Here is a 13,791-nt window from a genome sequence, read left to right as displayed (position 1 = left end):
AACGGTGTACTTGCAATTTTTCAGACCATCTTTAATACTAACTGTACAATTATTTTTATATACATCCCTATATAACTTTATCTTACTCTATTACTACTAGTTTTGAGTGTCACATATATATACATAATGGGGTATATTAGCACAAAAAAATGAAGTGGAGTTTTAGCAATAATCCGTTGGTGAATGAGAGTAGTACTAATGAAATTTATTTACCATCCCCAATAAAAAAATAAAAAAATGATGTGCCTAGCATCTATTTTGGCGTATGCATACACGGACACACAGAGTGAGCAGTCAGTCACTGCGTTGATTGGCTAAGAAAGACAAGATTTCATGCCTTCCTTGATCAAAAAATTAATAGTATTACATACTGTAATCAATCATCATTCATCCAGAAAGAATCGCAAGTCACATGTAAACGGAGAAACCATCCCTTCTTCTATATAAACCCTAACACAGTTTCCACCACAATCACACCACAAAAATGTCACTCTCTTTCCCTTCTTTCTCTCCACTTCCAACTATTTTACTGTTGCTCTGCGTTTTGGCTTCAGCCGGAGCTGAAACTGTTCCCAAAAAAATCGGCAATGGCTACCGCTTAGTCTCCATCCAGGAGTCCTCCGATGGCGGCCTCGTCGGCTTACTTCAACTCAAGCAGAAGAACAACATCTACCGCGCCGATATCCCCCATCTCCACCTCTCCGTCAAGTAAGGCTTTACAATTTCCCCCAAAATTAATGGCGGATTTTCCTGCATTGCGACCTAATTAACAAATTTCCGCAGGCACGAAACCGGCAGCCGTCTGAGGGTCCACATCACCGCCGCTGAGAAGCAGAGATGGGAGGTTCCGTACAATCTCCTACCGCGGGAGAAGCCTCCGCACCTGAAGCAGGCGCTCGCCTCTTCAAGGAAGAACGCGCTTACGGCGACGGAATACGTAGGGACGGAGCTTATCTTCGCCTACACGAAGGATCCTTTCAGTTTCACGGTGAAACGGAAATCCAACGGCGAGATTCTCTTCAACAGCCGCGCGGAGGCATCGGATCCGTATAGCGATTTGGTGTTCAAAGACCAGTATCTGGAGATCTCGACAAAATTGCCAAAAAATGCGTCGCTGTATGGTTTGGGGGAGAACACGCAGCCCCACGGCATCAAGCTGTACCCCAACGATCCCTACACTCTCTACACCACCGATATTTCGGCGATTAACCTGAATGCGGATTTGTACGGCTCGCATCCGGTGTATATGGACCTGAGGAATGCCGGTGGAGAAGCGCGCGCTCACGCGGTTCTGCTGTTGAACAGTAACGGTATGGATGTTTTCTACAGGGGCGATTCCCTGACGTATAAGGTTATCGGGGGTGTTTTAGACCTTTACTTTTTCTCCGGCCCCACGCCTCTCGCCGTCGTCGATCAGTACACGGCGTTTGTTGGCCGACCGGCGGCGATGCCTTACTGGGCTTTCGGTAAGTTTTTTTTATTAGTAGTAGTATTATTTTATTTTCCCTGTTTGTGTCTCTGTTTTCAATCCTGTTTGTCTTGTTGGGTTATTCCGAAATTAGCAGTTTGTGATTGGTGTGCATTTATGGCGTATTTAATTGTGTAATGAATAATGTGAAATGCTGAATGTTGATAAGGTTTAGTGAGCTAGGATTGCTGATTTAATGATTAGATTGAATTATTTAGAGCTTTGAGTATGGGATTTCTTTTGTTTTGTTTCATATTAAGAAATGGAAATGCTTCACCTACTCTAGATTATCTAGCGCTGGAAATTAAGCTTTCTCTACTAGGACCTTTTAGGCATGAACATCGTATTTAGACGAACATTAAATTCCTTAACTGAACATGACTAGTTGCAGTTAGGACCACATTTTGACTGTGACCTATGTTAATGAGGATGAGATTGATTGGAAGATTTACCTTTTTATTATAAAAAAAGTAAGATCTTTGTGTAAGTATTTGGTAATTATATTACTGTCTCAAAAGTTCTATTTAGAACGTGATGGTTTCAAGATTGAATAGTCACAAACAAGTACTATGTGCTTATGATTAGGTGAAATATTTTATGATAGTGCAGAAGCACTTTATTGAATAATCTTGACTATACATAATCATTAAAAGGAGACAGGAGTATTTAACAATTCTAACTATCTATGTACGTGGAACTATTTCTTTCTTTCAACATGTCACGACACCTTCCTGCACACGTTGCATATTACATCCGCTATCTTTATTTAGGCTCATTTACATTTATTGTCTTCATGCTTGTATGCGTGTTTTTTCCTCTGTTGCTAGATGCTGCATATTTCTCCAATCTGTTTTAAGTAATTTTCGTTTTTTCCCATAGTTTCACACTTCACGGCATCGTTTCCTTAGCTAAATAGAAATTTCTTGAAATTGCTAGTTGTAATTTTTTTCAAGACAAGTGTTAGCATTCCAAAGTTGAGAGTTTGGAACTAAAACAGTTACCCATGTGAGAGAATCATTTACTGTACTATTCCAATATATACTTTCTCAGCAAAGATCTTTTGTCCATGACCATGACCATGACCCTCCAAAAAATTATAGGCCCACATAAACGCATGCATTTCATATTGTTTTTCTACCTTCATCATTCAACACCAATAAAGATGCTCAACACCTCCCATTTTCTAAAATCATAAATTCAACTATCCTATTAAGTATTATTTCTCTATCATCGAAACGAATATATTTCTTACATTAATAATATCACCACTACACAGAGGAATCTCACCAAACAGAAGATGGGCAAATGTTGGGCAAAATACTTATCTTCACATCCTATTTTCCAAGGGGACCACTAAATGGGCTTTCTCTAAAGCTGCTGAATCCTGCCCCACTCAATGGGTCGACCTGACTTGACCCTAAACGAAAACTCAAGCCCGATAGGAATGGACTGGGCCGGGTAGAACAATTTGACTCGTTTAGCTTTGCTCTCCAACTATGCTATAATTGTGGGTTAAATACAACCTTATTGTTAGTAATCTTCCTCATTATTAATTCTTGATAGATGAAATACAAATTACTCGATTATTGTCCGATCCTGTGCATAATATTATATGAACGTCCATGTAACTAAAAGGGATGAATTTCCTAACTTTTTTTTGTGCAGGGTTCCATCAATGCAGATGGGGATACCACAACTTATCAGTTGTAGAAGATGTGGTCGACAACTACAAGAAGGCGAAGATCCCACTCGACGTGATATGGAACGACGACGATCACATGGACGGACACAAGGACTTCACTCTCAACCCTCACAACTACCCTCGCCCCAAGCTGCTAGCATTCTTAGAGAAGATTCACGCCCAAGGTATGAAGTACATTGTCCTAATAGACCCTGGGATCGGCGTCAACAGCACCTACGGCGTCTACCAACGTGGACTTGCCAATGACGTCTTCATCAAGTACCACGGCCAGCCCTTCCTCGCCCAGGTCTGGCCCGGAGCTGTCAACTTCCCTGACTTCCTCAACCCAAAAACAGTCGAATGGTGGGGCGATGAAATCCATCGTTTCCACGAGCTTGTTCCTGTTGATGGCCTCTGGATCGACATGAATGAGGCCTCCAACTTCTGCAACGGCCTATGCACGATCCCACAGGACAGGATCTGTCCGAATGGGACTGGACCGGGGTGGGTGTGCTGCCTTGATTGCAAGAACATCACCAACACGAGGTGGGACGACCCACCCTACAAGATCAATGCATCGGGCATACAAGCACCTATAGGCTACAAGACCATAGCAACGAGTGCTTATCACTACAACGGCGTGTTGGAGTATGATGCTCACAGTTTGTATGGCTTCTCACAAGCCATCGCCACCCACAAGGCGCTGCAGGCGCTGCAGGGGAAGCGCCCGTTCATCCTATCTCGCTCCACCTTTGTTGGATCAGGGCATTACGCTGCACATTGGACGGGGGACAACAAGGCTACGTGGGAGGATTTGAAGTACTCAATCTCCACAATGCTCAACTTCGGCATATTTGGAGTTCCAATGGTAGGATCAGACATCTGTGGATTCTACCCTCCTCCAACAGAGGAGCTCTGCAATCGTTGGATCGAGCTCGGGGCTTTCTACCCCTTCTCAAGAGATCATGCAAACTTCTACTCGCCAAGACAAGAGCTTTACCAGTGGGAGTCAGTTGCAGAGTCTGCAAGAAATGCTCTAGGCATGAGATACAAGCTTCTGCCTTATCTGTACACGCTCAGCTACGAGGCTCACACTACGGGCGCTCCCATCGCCCGTCCCTTGTTCTTCAGCTTCCCGAACGAGGTCAAACTATATGATTTAAGCACCCAATTCCTGCTCGGGAGCAATGTGATGGTGTCCCCGGTTCTTGAGCCAAACAAGACAACCGTGGAGGCCGTGTTCCCTCCCGGAAGCTGGTACAACATGTTTGATCTTGCAAAGGTGATCGTGTCGAAAGAGTCGAGTCATGTCTTGCTGCACGCGCCACTGCACACGATCAACGTGCATGTGTATGAAAACGCCATAATCCCAATGCAACAAGGAGGGTTGATATCTAAGGAAGCAAGAAACACGCCTTTCACGCTTGTTGTAGCCTTCCCGCTCGGAGCCAAGGAAGGGAAGTGCGAGGGGAGTCTCTTCCTCGACGATGATGAGCTGCCGGAGATGAAGGTGGCGGCAGGGTCATCAACCTACGTCGAGCTATATGCCAAGATTAGTGCTGGTGCGGTGAAGGTGTGGTCGAATGTTCAAGAAGGTGAGTTTGCTTTGGAGAAGGGTTGGATTGTGGGGAAGGTAGCTGTGCTTGGGTTGGAGGGTAGTGTTGCTAGCACGGTCGAGGTTGAGGTTGATGGGAATGCGGTGGAAGATGCTTCTTCTGCGGTGGAGGTCAGCACGTCGGAGCATCAGATGGAGGCGGAGGAGGGGAAGAGGAAGCATGTGATGGTGGAGATAGGAGGACTGGAGTTGCCTGTGGGGAAGAAATTTGCTATGACGTGGAAGATGGGAATCAAAGGCTGAAGATATTTTCATTCTTCATAGGAGTATTTGCTGGATTATCATGCAATTAATTAATTAATCTCCAATTTGTTATCTTGATATTGAGTGGTGAATCGAGTTTGTGAATGGGGAGGAGATGATGATGATGGAACATTTTACATCCCACTCCATTTAATCGCTTGAACACTTCATTTTATTTTCTGGAATTATATGGGAGTTGCCTACAATGTACTTAGTACTATTGTGAATGTATGTTATGGATGAATAAGTATTTGGTGAATAAAAATATAATCACAATGAATTAAGTACTCGAAATATGGAAATATCTCCATTACTCTTAGTACATGATGTCTAGTCATCAACGTTGCAATCCTAGTGCTCGCTTTATGCGATTGGCTGCCTGTGCATTTATCAATTTCTTTTCTATATATTCAATTCAACATGAAATGTCACCTTTCCACTTTTATTTATTCATTTTTTTCAAATTGCAGAAGATGTGTTATCCGTGATTCGGTGATTGAAATAAGTGGCATTTAGTAGAATGACTCTTTTTACCAAGGGCGGATCTAGTGTATATATACATGGGCAGTTGCCCAACCTGAGTATCCATTTATGCAAAGATATATAGATAATATCACTATAATACGTGTATTTTATTACTTTTACCCCCTTAGTATTTTAATAGAAAAACCTTTATTGCCCTATTTGGAAAAAAATGAAAAGTCAGACATGTAATTAGGAGTAATATTTAATAAAATCTGGAAAAGAAAACAAAAAGTCATTGAGTGTTAAAGACTAAAACTCTGGAACTTATAGAGAAAAAGTAAAAGAAAAGTTATACAGGCTTTTGAGAAAATATGCAATTCTTTGCCCCTTCTTGTATAATTTCCTGGCTCCGCCCCTGCTTTTTACATTTTTCAATTATAATAAACAGCGCTTTTAAAATCACCCAACCATCTATTTAGGATATTTTTAAATGTTCAATACACCCTTTAATAATGATAGATGTCATAAAGGCGTCGAATTAATTAACATATTTATTTATTATTTTGGAAAAAGTAGTACTATTCAATCAAGTCTTATAAAAATACTATACAAACTTTGATGGTGATAATATGAAATTGGTAAAAATAGGAGAGATGTTTAAAAAAAAAAGTGATTGAATTATTGTTAGTAAAAAATTAGACATACTTTATGCTACCTCCATCCTTTAAAAATATAAACTTTTTATTAAAATTTTATTTTTCTTTAAGTAGGTGGAATCTAATGTTCCAAAAATTTATATTTTTAGGGAACGAATGAAATAATAAAAAAAAGATTCACTAAAAATAAAAACAGGTTATATTTATGGGGCGGGTTAAAAATAGAAAAAAAAATTTATTTTTATGGAATGAAAAAATATAATTTAATAATACTAATAAGTTTCGCATTGAATCCACAAACGCTAGATCTTTCTACTCAATAGATAATGTTGTTCCTTAATTTAAAAAATAGTTAAAAGTGTAAAAATAATTTAAAATAGTAAAAATTCCTTTAATATGATTATAATTACGAGAAAATATTCAGTGATCTAGACACACCACGTCATCATGCAATGTGGTGTGTCTAGACCACTGAATATTTTCTCGTAATCTATAATTACACCATATATTTATGGACTAATGATGCAAATAAATCTCAATTATTTAGGGATCTAAAATTTTGTTGAGTCATTGATTGAAAGATGGTGTGATTTTGCTATTTTATTATAAAGTGATAAAAAAATTATAGTACTACCATCTAATAACTCAAACAAAATAAAAATACAGGTGCAAACTCATCACGCGTCACTAGGCGACAAGTGTCAAGTAGCTAAGACACGTGGCATGGATACTTTGGGTACCACCTAAGAATTTGGAGGGAAAAAGAGGGGGTGTGGCGGGAATACCAAGCAAGCCAAATCCGGGCCCACAATTCACTCTCTTTTTCCTGCCACTCCCCATTCCCTTCTCCTACACTATCATGCCACCGCCCTTCAACTCGCAGCGTGTGTCTGTCATAACTAATTTTCACTACTTGCCTTTCTACTCCTTAATTACAATTCTGTGAGGTCATTATTTCGTTCCTTCTTCCCCTTCCCCTTCCCCTTCCCCCTCCCCCAAACAAAATTTCTTATTCCAATGAGAATCTTAATTAGGCCTGTTAAAATGGATATACCGGCTATCTAAACTCGAAAAAGTCAGATAATTGAATACCCAAAATTCGATTTTTCGGGTATCGGATCGGGATCGGATAGTGAGAATTTTAGATTATCGGGTATCGAGTTACCCGATACCTGATCGAGTATACCCGAATTATCCGATTTGTTTTCTAAAATTAATAAATTATGTTTTTATTATAATTAAGTGTAATTTAATTTCTTTAACTATATTTTGATTAATACTTAATAGTTAGCTTATAAGATACCATAATTTAATTTTTTTTTTAATTACATTTTAATTTTATTCACTTGTGATATTTGAATTTTGAATCTTTGATGATGTTATTGTTACATCTTGATTCTTATGAATTATTAAATGGGATATTGGCATCTAATATCGTGAAACTTTTAAAAAGATGGGTTTTTTCCACGAACTTTAAAATTGACATATAATATCACGAACTTCACCTCGAGTTTGTTTTTTCCCACGAATGAAAAAATTCATGTTATTTTAATAGATTGAAGAACAATTTTGGAGCGTGTGCTTCAAGAAAAAATATTTTCAAAGATTGAAAAACTTGAAGCCCTCAAATTGTTGTCGAGAAATTATGAAAACAAATCTGTATCATAATATTATTTGTGGGAATTTTTTCATTCGTGAGAAAAAACAAACCGGGGGTAAAGTTCGTGGTATTATTTGCCAATTTTAAAGTTCGTGGGAAAAATCCAACTTTTTGAAAGTTTCGTCATTTTAGATGTCAATATCCCTTATTAGATTGTGATGTTTATAAGGGATGGATATTTGAACTTATAAATTTTGATGGTTATTGACTTATTGTGGATGAATGAAAGATGTTAATATGTATAATTTATGAATTTTGTATTTTTAAAAGTTTGTAGCTATTTTCTTTTAAATTCGAACTACTTTATAAGAATTTTGTATTCCTAAAAGTTTGTAGTTATTTTCTCTTAAATTCGAACTACTACAAGAATTTTATATTTCTAAAGGTTTGTAGTTATTTTCTCTTGAAAACTACTTCAACTTTGTATTAAATTTGAATTAAATTCTACTCCATTAAATAAATTCGAAAAGTTTGTAGTAAATTTACAAAAATAAAATAAAATAAAAAATCAAAATCACAATCGGGACTAGATACCTGTGTCGGGTAACCGGGTACCCAAAATCAAATTAGGGTCAGGTATCGGGTATTGGATTTTGAAAATTTCGGGATCGAGTATCTGAAAATTTCGAATCGGGTATCCACGGTACCCAATTTGACCGGCCTAATCTTAATATGGAAATGTATCAGAAGACAAAGGTTGTAAATGTTTAGGTAACATAATACGTTCGACATTCTTTAATTTAATTTAATTTAATTTAATTTAATTTAATTTAATTTAATTTAATTTAATTTAATTTAATTTAATTTACGATGTACATAAAAATGTCGTCGTTCTAGTTAGCAGCTAAAAATATATTCCCATGCAGCGAATTCGACTTAGAATATGTCAATAAATTATTAATATAATACCTTCCTTAAGAGTTGTACATGATACACACTATTATCAAATTTCTTAATATTATCATATAATTAGGATGTTGTTAGATTTTCATAAAATTAACTTTAATTTAGTTTGATATAAATAATTATGGAGTAAAAACTAACACTACAAAAAAAGTCGCCAATTAGTGACGGAAAAATCCGTCATTAATCAGTGAAATTTTTTCACAAAACAGATTAGTGACAAATTAAGTTTGGGCAGATCCGTCATTAATAAACTTGTCGGTAAAAAGTTTTAGTGACGATTTTTCCGTCACTAAATTTTCTATGACGGAAACTGTAGGCGACTACTCGCATTAGTGACTGACACTTTTCTGTCACTAATTCTGTCACCAATTGTTGAGCTATTGGATGCCGTCACTAATTCTGTCAGTATTTTGCGTTTTTAAGTGTAATTTTAAAAGAGGGAGATATGAAAATTTCAAAAATTATAAAAAAGTGATTATCTTAATTATCACCTATATTTTTAAAAAATTTTACCCTCGAATTGATATATACATATAACTAGCAAATGGAAATAGATCTAGAATATCTATTTCTAATCCAAAAATTGATTGATTCTATATTCTTTTCTTTTAGAGGGTTCTTAAGAGATCACGCCCTACATAAACATAGGAAGTACACTATTTTTATTAGGTTTTAAAAAAAAGTACTGGTAAGTACTATTTTCATTTAATTCCTCCTTAATCACTAATTATCACATAAATCTATTAAACTAATCCCATTTCACGTATTTTTTCGATAAATCAAAAATATCAAATCACCCAGAAGTGGCGAGGCAGAGTACAATATCACCAAAAGTAAATACACTGAAAAAATAGAAGCTAAAAATTCAACAAAGCTAACAGCACAACAAGTGCAAAACTGACAGAACTAGAAAGAAAAAAAGCAATAATCAAAAGCATGGCAAGCCATGAACTAACAACGAGAAGGTAAATATAGGAGCTATGTAAAATCCAAGGGGTACAATATCGCATATAAAATATCATACGACAGAAGATTATAAATTAGGTTCGCACTTATACTAGATTTGAAAATTAATCATTTGGAATTCGCTCGAAATCCATTTGATTTAGTATAATTGGTTATATTGTCGAAATACATGGAAAAATGTTAGTATAACAAATTTATACAATTGAGTTGCTATAGTTTGTCATATTTATCAGATTCTAACATTTGTTCTGCTATATTCTAATTGAAATTGCGAATCTACACTTCATAATTTCGTGTACCATGTAACGATTCTAACTATTTTTGGTCGCGGTTTCGTTGTGTACTTTCAGCAATAGCCAATAAGATAAGAAATTAGATGATCAAATTCCTATTTGGAAAGGAGTGACATTGAAACTCTAGTATCTGAACAGGCAATAAAATAACGTATTTCATTAATTATTATGAAGTAGAATTCATAAATCGATCCCCTGTTAATAGTATTATTCTCTTATAAAAGACAGAAAATCCTACGTTAATCATCTCAGTACAGGAATGGTTATAGTAATCATTAGTGGTGATTAAGAGATGAGCCGATTGCCTTAAATCATTTAGTTACCAAAAATAATGCGCCTAACTATTTTGCATTCGAGAATCAATTAAACGGAAAATGGCAATTCTGAATTCTGGCACGTTCATGATCAAGTGCAATTATATATCCTCAGGAAGTTATAATTTCTAATAAGATAAGCCTTGGTTTTTAATTTTTCATTTTTAAGGATTATTTTGTTAAATAAAAAATACTGTATTGCAAGGATTACGATCTGCATGTCAAAGTTAGGTACATTTCATATTTCATGTTTTTGTTCTAGTGTTTGAAATTTTACTTGATCCATGTAGTTTTTTCTAAAAATGAACAATGATTCTTTGTCTCGTTGATTTGACATTGTAATTACTCAACGAAGTTTAAATGATAAAAAAAAATGAATATTAGGTCTATGGAATTTCCTACAACGGAATAATTTAGATCATTGAGGTATATGGATTTTTTGTAATTATATTTGTATTTCATCATTGAATTTTTTTTTCATTCATGATACGTAATAAACAAAATGTTACTTAAACATAAAAATTATGCAATTTTGAAACTATAACCAGTGAGCACAGTTAAAAAAGTTTTAAGAAAATAAATTAAATGACTCCTTTCTAGAAAGTATCGATTCAATTCCTCAAGCCAAAAACGGTAAAATGAAAAGAAGTGGTACCAAGTTTTTTTTTTGGCATAGAGTATAAACAAACAAGTGGATAAAAGTTGAAGAATTTTTGTATTCTTATCCTCCATGCAAGTGTCAGTTATATATTTTCTTAAGATTTATTTGGCCAAAATTCAGAAATAAGATGAAGACTCGTTTTCAAGTCAGTGGCACAACCGCAAATTTCACCACACACAGTCCCAAATTCCAACCAATAGGTGGTGAATACATACGCAACATCACACATCGCCGTACGTAACTATATGTGGTGAATTTAAAGTATTTTATTAATTAAATTAACTTATTTAATCATGTCAAAATAAAGAGTTAATGGGCATATAATTCATGAGCTTTGACTCATCTCGGTTTTGTACCCTATTTTTTATTTTTTTTATTTAGTCTTTACATTGATTGCAAGGTTCTCATGATTCATTTTCAACTAAAAAGCAAAACATAGTATTTGGGGAAATAATTGCATGACTTACAGAACGATTTGTTGGTTGTGTAAGAGAAAACGTATGGTTATTAGGATTTAATTGTTAGTGTGCTAGTCGTATTTTGTGTAAAATATTGGAGCAGTTTCAGAATCATATTTTGAGCAGAATATTGGGTAACTAAAGTCTTGGGACTTGGAGTTATTCAATATTTTAGGGCAATGTTTGAGCAATTTCGACATCATTTCTGTTAAAAAGGGCGATTTTCTAGACAATGGAGGATCGAATTTTTTTTCTTCCTTGGTTGATTAAATTTCTGATTGTTGAGGGCAAAATGGGGTGTTTTAGGATTCAGGGTTAAATTTGAGATAAACAATGCAAATTTGAGATATTAACCACATCAGGAAAAACATCTGTGCTTACTATCTGCAAAAATTAACTTTCATAATATATCATCATCCATAAGTAAGATATCACGGCCCATTTGATTTCTTAGACCATCCGTAACGCTGTCTCTTATCCGTTTCATCTCTTAACTATTCATGGGTCTCACTGTACTTTTCACTCCATCTCTTAAAAAAGAGACAGAACCTGCAACCCTTCATCTCTTAATCATCTCATCCCTTAGGGCACCCAAAGTGGGGCGGATGATAGGCCGTCCGATGCCTTGGGCGCGCCATCGTCCGCAACTGTGGGTGCGCGGACGATGAACGATGCGTCGTCCTTGCCCGACAGATAGTCCGCGGAGGAAGAACGGATGATAGGGCATCGTCCGCGCCATCGTCCGCCTACTGTGGGCGACGCGGACGATGGCGTGGACGATGCAACGCGTTTTTGTTTTGTTTTTTAAATACGAAAAATTCATTTATATAAATACCCCCTACGCCCTCATGAAGTGTACGGACCCGGCCAGAGCCGAATATCTCCAGGGATTGATCGATAAGCTGGGCCAGAAGTTGGGGCTTTTGTAGAGTAGGCAATTTTTTTTTATTTCTAACTCGTGTAATTTTTTTTAATCAATGTAGTATTTGCCGTTTTTTAGTTAATCGTTGTGATTTTTAATTAGATTGCATTTATATATTTGAAAACATTTAAACTAATTAACAAAACAATAGTAAAACCTATAGGGCGCCCTACTGCAGGTGAAATGGTAGGGGGATAAAAATGCTGACGTGGCGGGGCATAGGGCGGGCTTTAGGACGCGCCTTAGGGCGCCCCACTGCTGATGCCCCTAACTATTCATTCAATTTCATTTTTTATTTTTATTTCCAACAAATTCAATTAATAAAAACAGACTTCATTATATAAAAAAAATTACAACTTAAAATCCTAAAAAAATACTTAATTAAATTCGTGGCATAATAAATAAAAAAAGACATAATTTAAAATACAATTTTATAGAAATTATAAAAACTACTCCGTCGGCGAATTATCCCCTGTAGGCGGTGGAGGCGGAATACCAAGTTGTCCCGCTAGATACACAATGTCGGCATGATGGGGTTGAAATTGGGCAAGCGTCATGCAGGAAGTGTCCGCTATCGTGGCGGTGAAGTACATGGACATTAAGGAGGAGGGCGGCCCTTGGGAGTCCGCCTGGCTTGATTCGCCTCGGCCACTCCTCCCTCTAGCCGCCTTGGTCCCTTGCGGCCGACGGCGCCCACGGGAGGACCCCCATGCGAGGCAACCTCTTGTGCGGCGCTGCCTGAACCGCCCCCACTAGACGAGTATTGGCCACCCGTCGTGTGCTTCGTGCGCTTCGAGGTCGAGCCCGTGCTGGACAGGACACCGTCGGCCCATCTTGCCTCGTCTTTGACGACCTCCCAAACATCGACATGTTTGAATTCTTTGCCGGTATCGTCGAAATAGACTCGCAAAGCCGATCTCAGAATGTCGGCTCCCGTGGCTCCGCTTTAGTAATGAGCCGCTTCAGTCTTGTAGATGCCGCAAAATTTTTTGACCTCTCTGTCGACTCGGTCAAAGTGAGCGCGGAGCATCTTCAATGTGCGGCGGCGGGACCCCTTCGGCTTAATCTCGTTGTAGGCCTCGGTGACCTTTTCCCAGAAGCACTTTCGGGTTTGTTGATTCCCGACGATGGGATCGTACCAGACGCTGATCCAGGCGTTGTACACAGCCATCGTGTCCTTGCGGCTGTACGGATGCCCGCCTACATCCTCATCCTCCTCGGTCGCCTCCGCCTCTTCCTCCACCGCCTCGTCCTCCTTCCGGAGTGGGTTCATCCGGATAATCTTCCCTAATTTGGGATAATCCCTGCGAATACCTCAAGGCGGAGGGACGAGCGTATGCATCCACATCAAAATGTGGTGGTTGGTACCCCGCCGGCGTCGACGAGCCTGAACCCGAACCACCCAATACATTGTACATACCCCCCAGTCACCAAACGGGTTGATGTCAAACCCGCCGGAGCCGCCCTCGTTTCCGTCGCCGGA

At 37.8% G+C, this 13,791-nt stretch overlaps 1 protein-coding gene across 1 annotated transcript; it reads left to right on the top strand.

Annotated features, from left to right (window-relative positions):
• The first annotated feature begins 292 nt into the window (after nt 1-292).
• Nucleotides 293-5,301, top strand: LOC121768599 (alpha-xylosidase 1-like). The gene is made up of 3 exons (XM_042165129.1): nt 293-708; nt 784-1,466; nt 3,134-5,301. Exons 1-3 carry the CDS (start codon nt 485-487, stop codon nt 5,005-5,007), a joined length of 2,781 nt encoding a protein of 926 aa, XP_042021063.1. The 5' UTR covers nt 293-484; the 3' UTR covers nt 5,008-5,301.
• The last annotated feature ends 8,490 nt before the right edge of the window (nt 5,302-13,791 follow it).

This window comes from Salvia splendens, chromosome 15 (genome assembly GCF_004379255.2).
Source record: "Salvia splendens isolate huo1 chromosome 15, SspV2, whole genome shotgun sequence".
In the NCBI taxonomy this organism is placed as follows: Eukaryota; Viridiplantae; Streptophyta; class Magnoliopsida; order Lamiales; family Lamiaceae; genus Salvia; species Salvia splendens.
Note: the sequence above shows the minus strand (reverse complement) of the source record. Positions and strands in the feature narration are given on the sequence as shown.

Excerpts from the sequence above, each read along its gene's own strand:
- LOC121768599 (XM_042165129.1), top strand. The coding sequence starts at position 485 with ATGTCACTCTCTTTCCCTTCTTTCTCTCCACTTCCAACTATTTTACTG. Across the intron at positions 709-783 it reads CATCTCCACCTCTCCGTCAA|GCACGAAACCGGCAGCCGTC; the intron begins GTAAGGCTTTAC and ends AAATTTCCGCAG. Across the intron at positions 1,467-3,133 it reads GATGCCTTACTGGGCTTTCG|GGTTCCATCAATGCAGATGG; the intron begins GTAAGTTTTTTT and ends TTTTTTGTGCAG.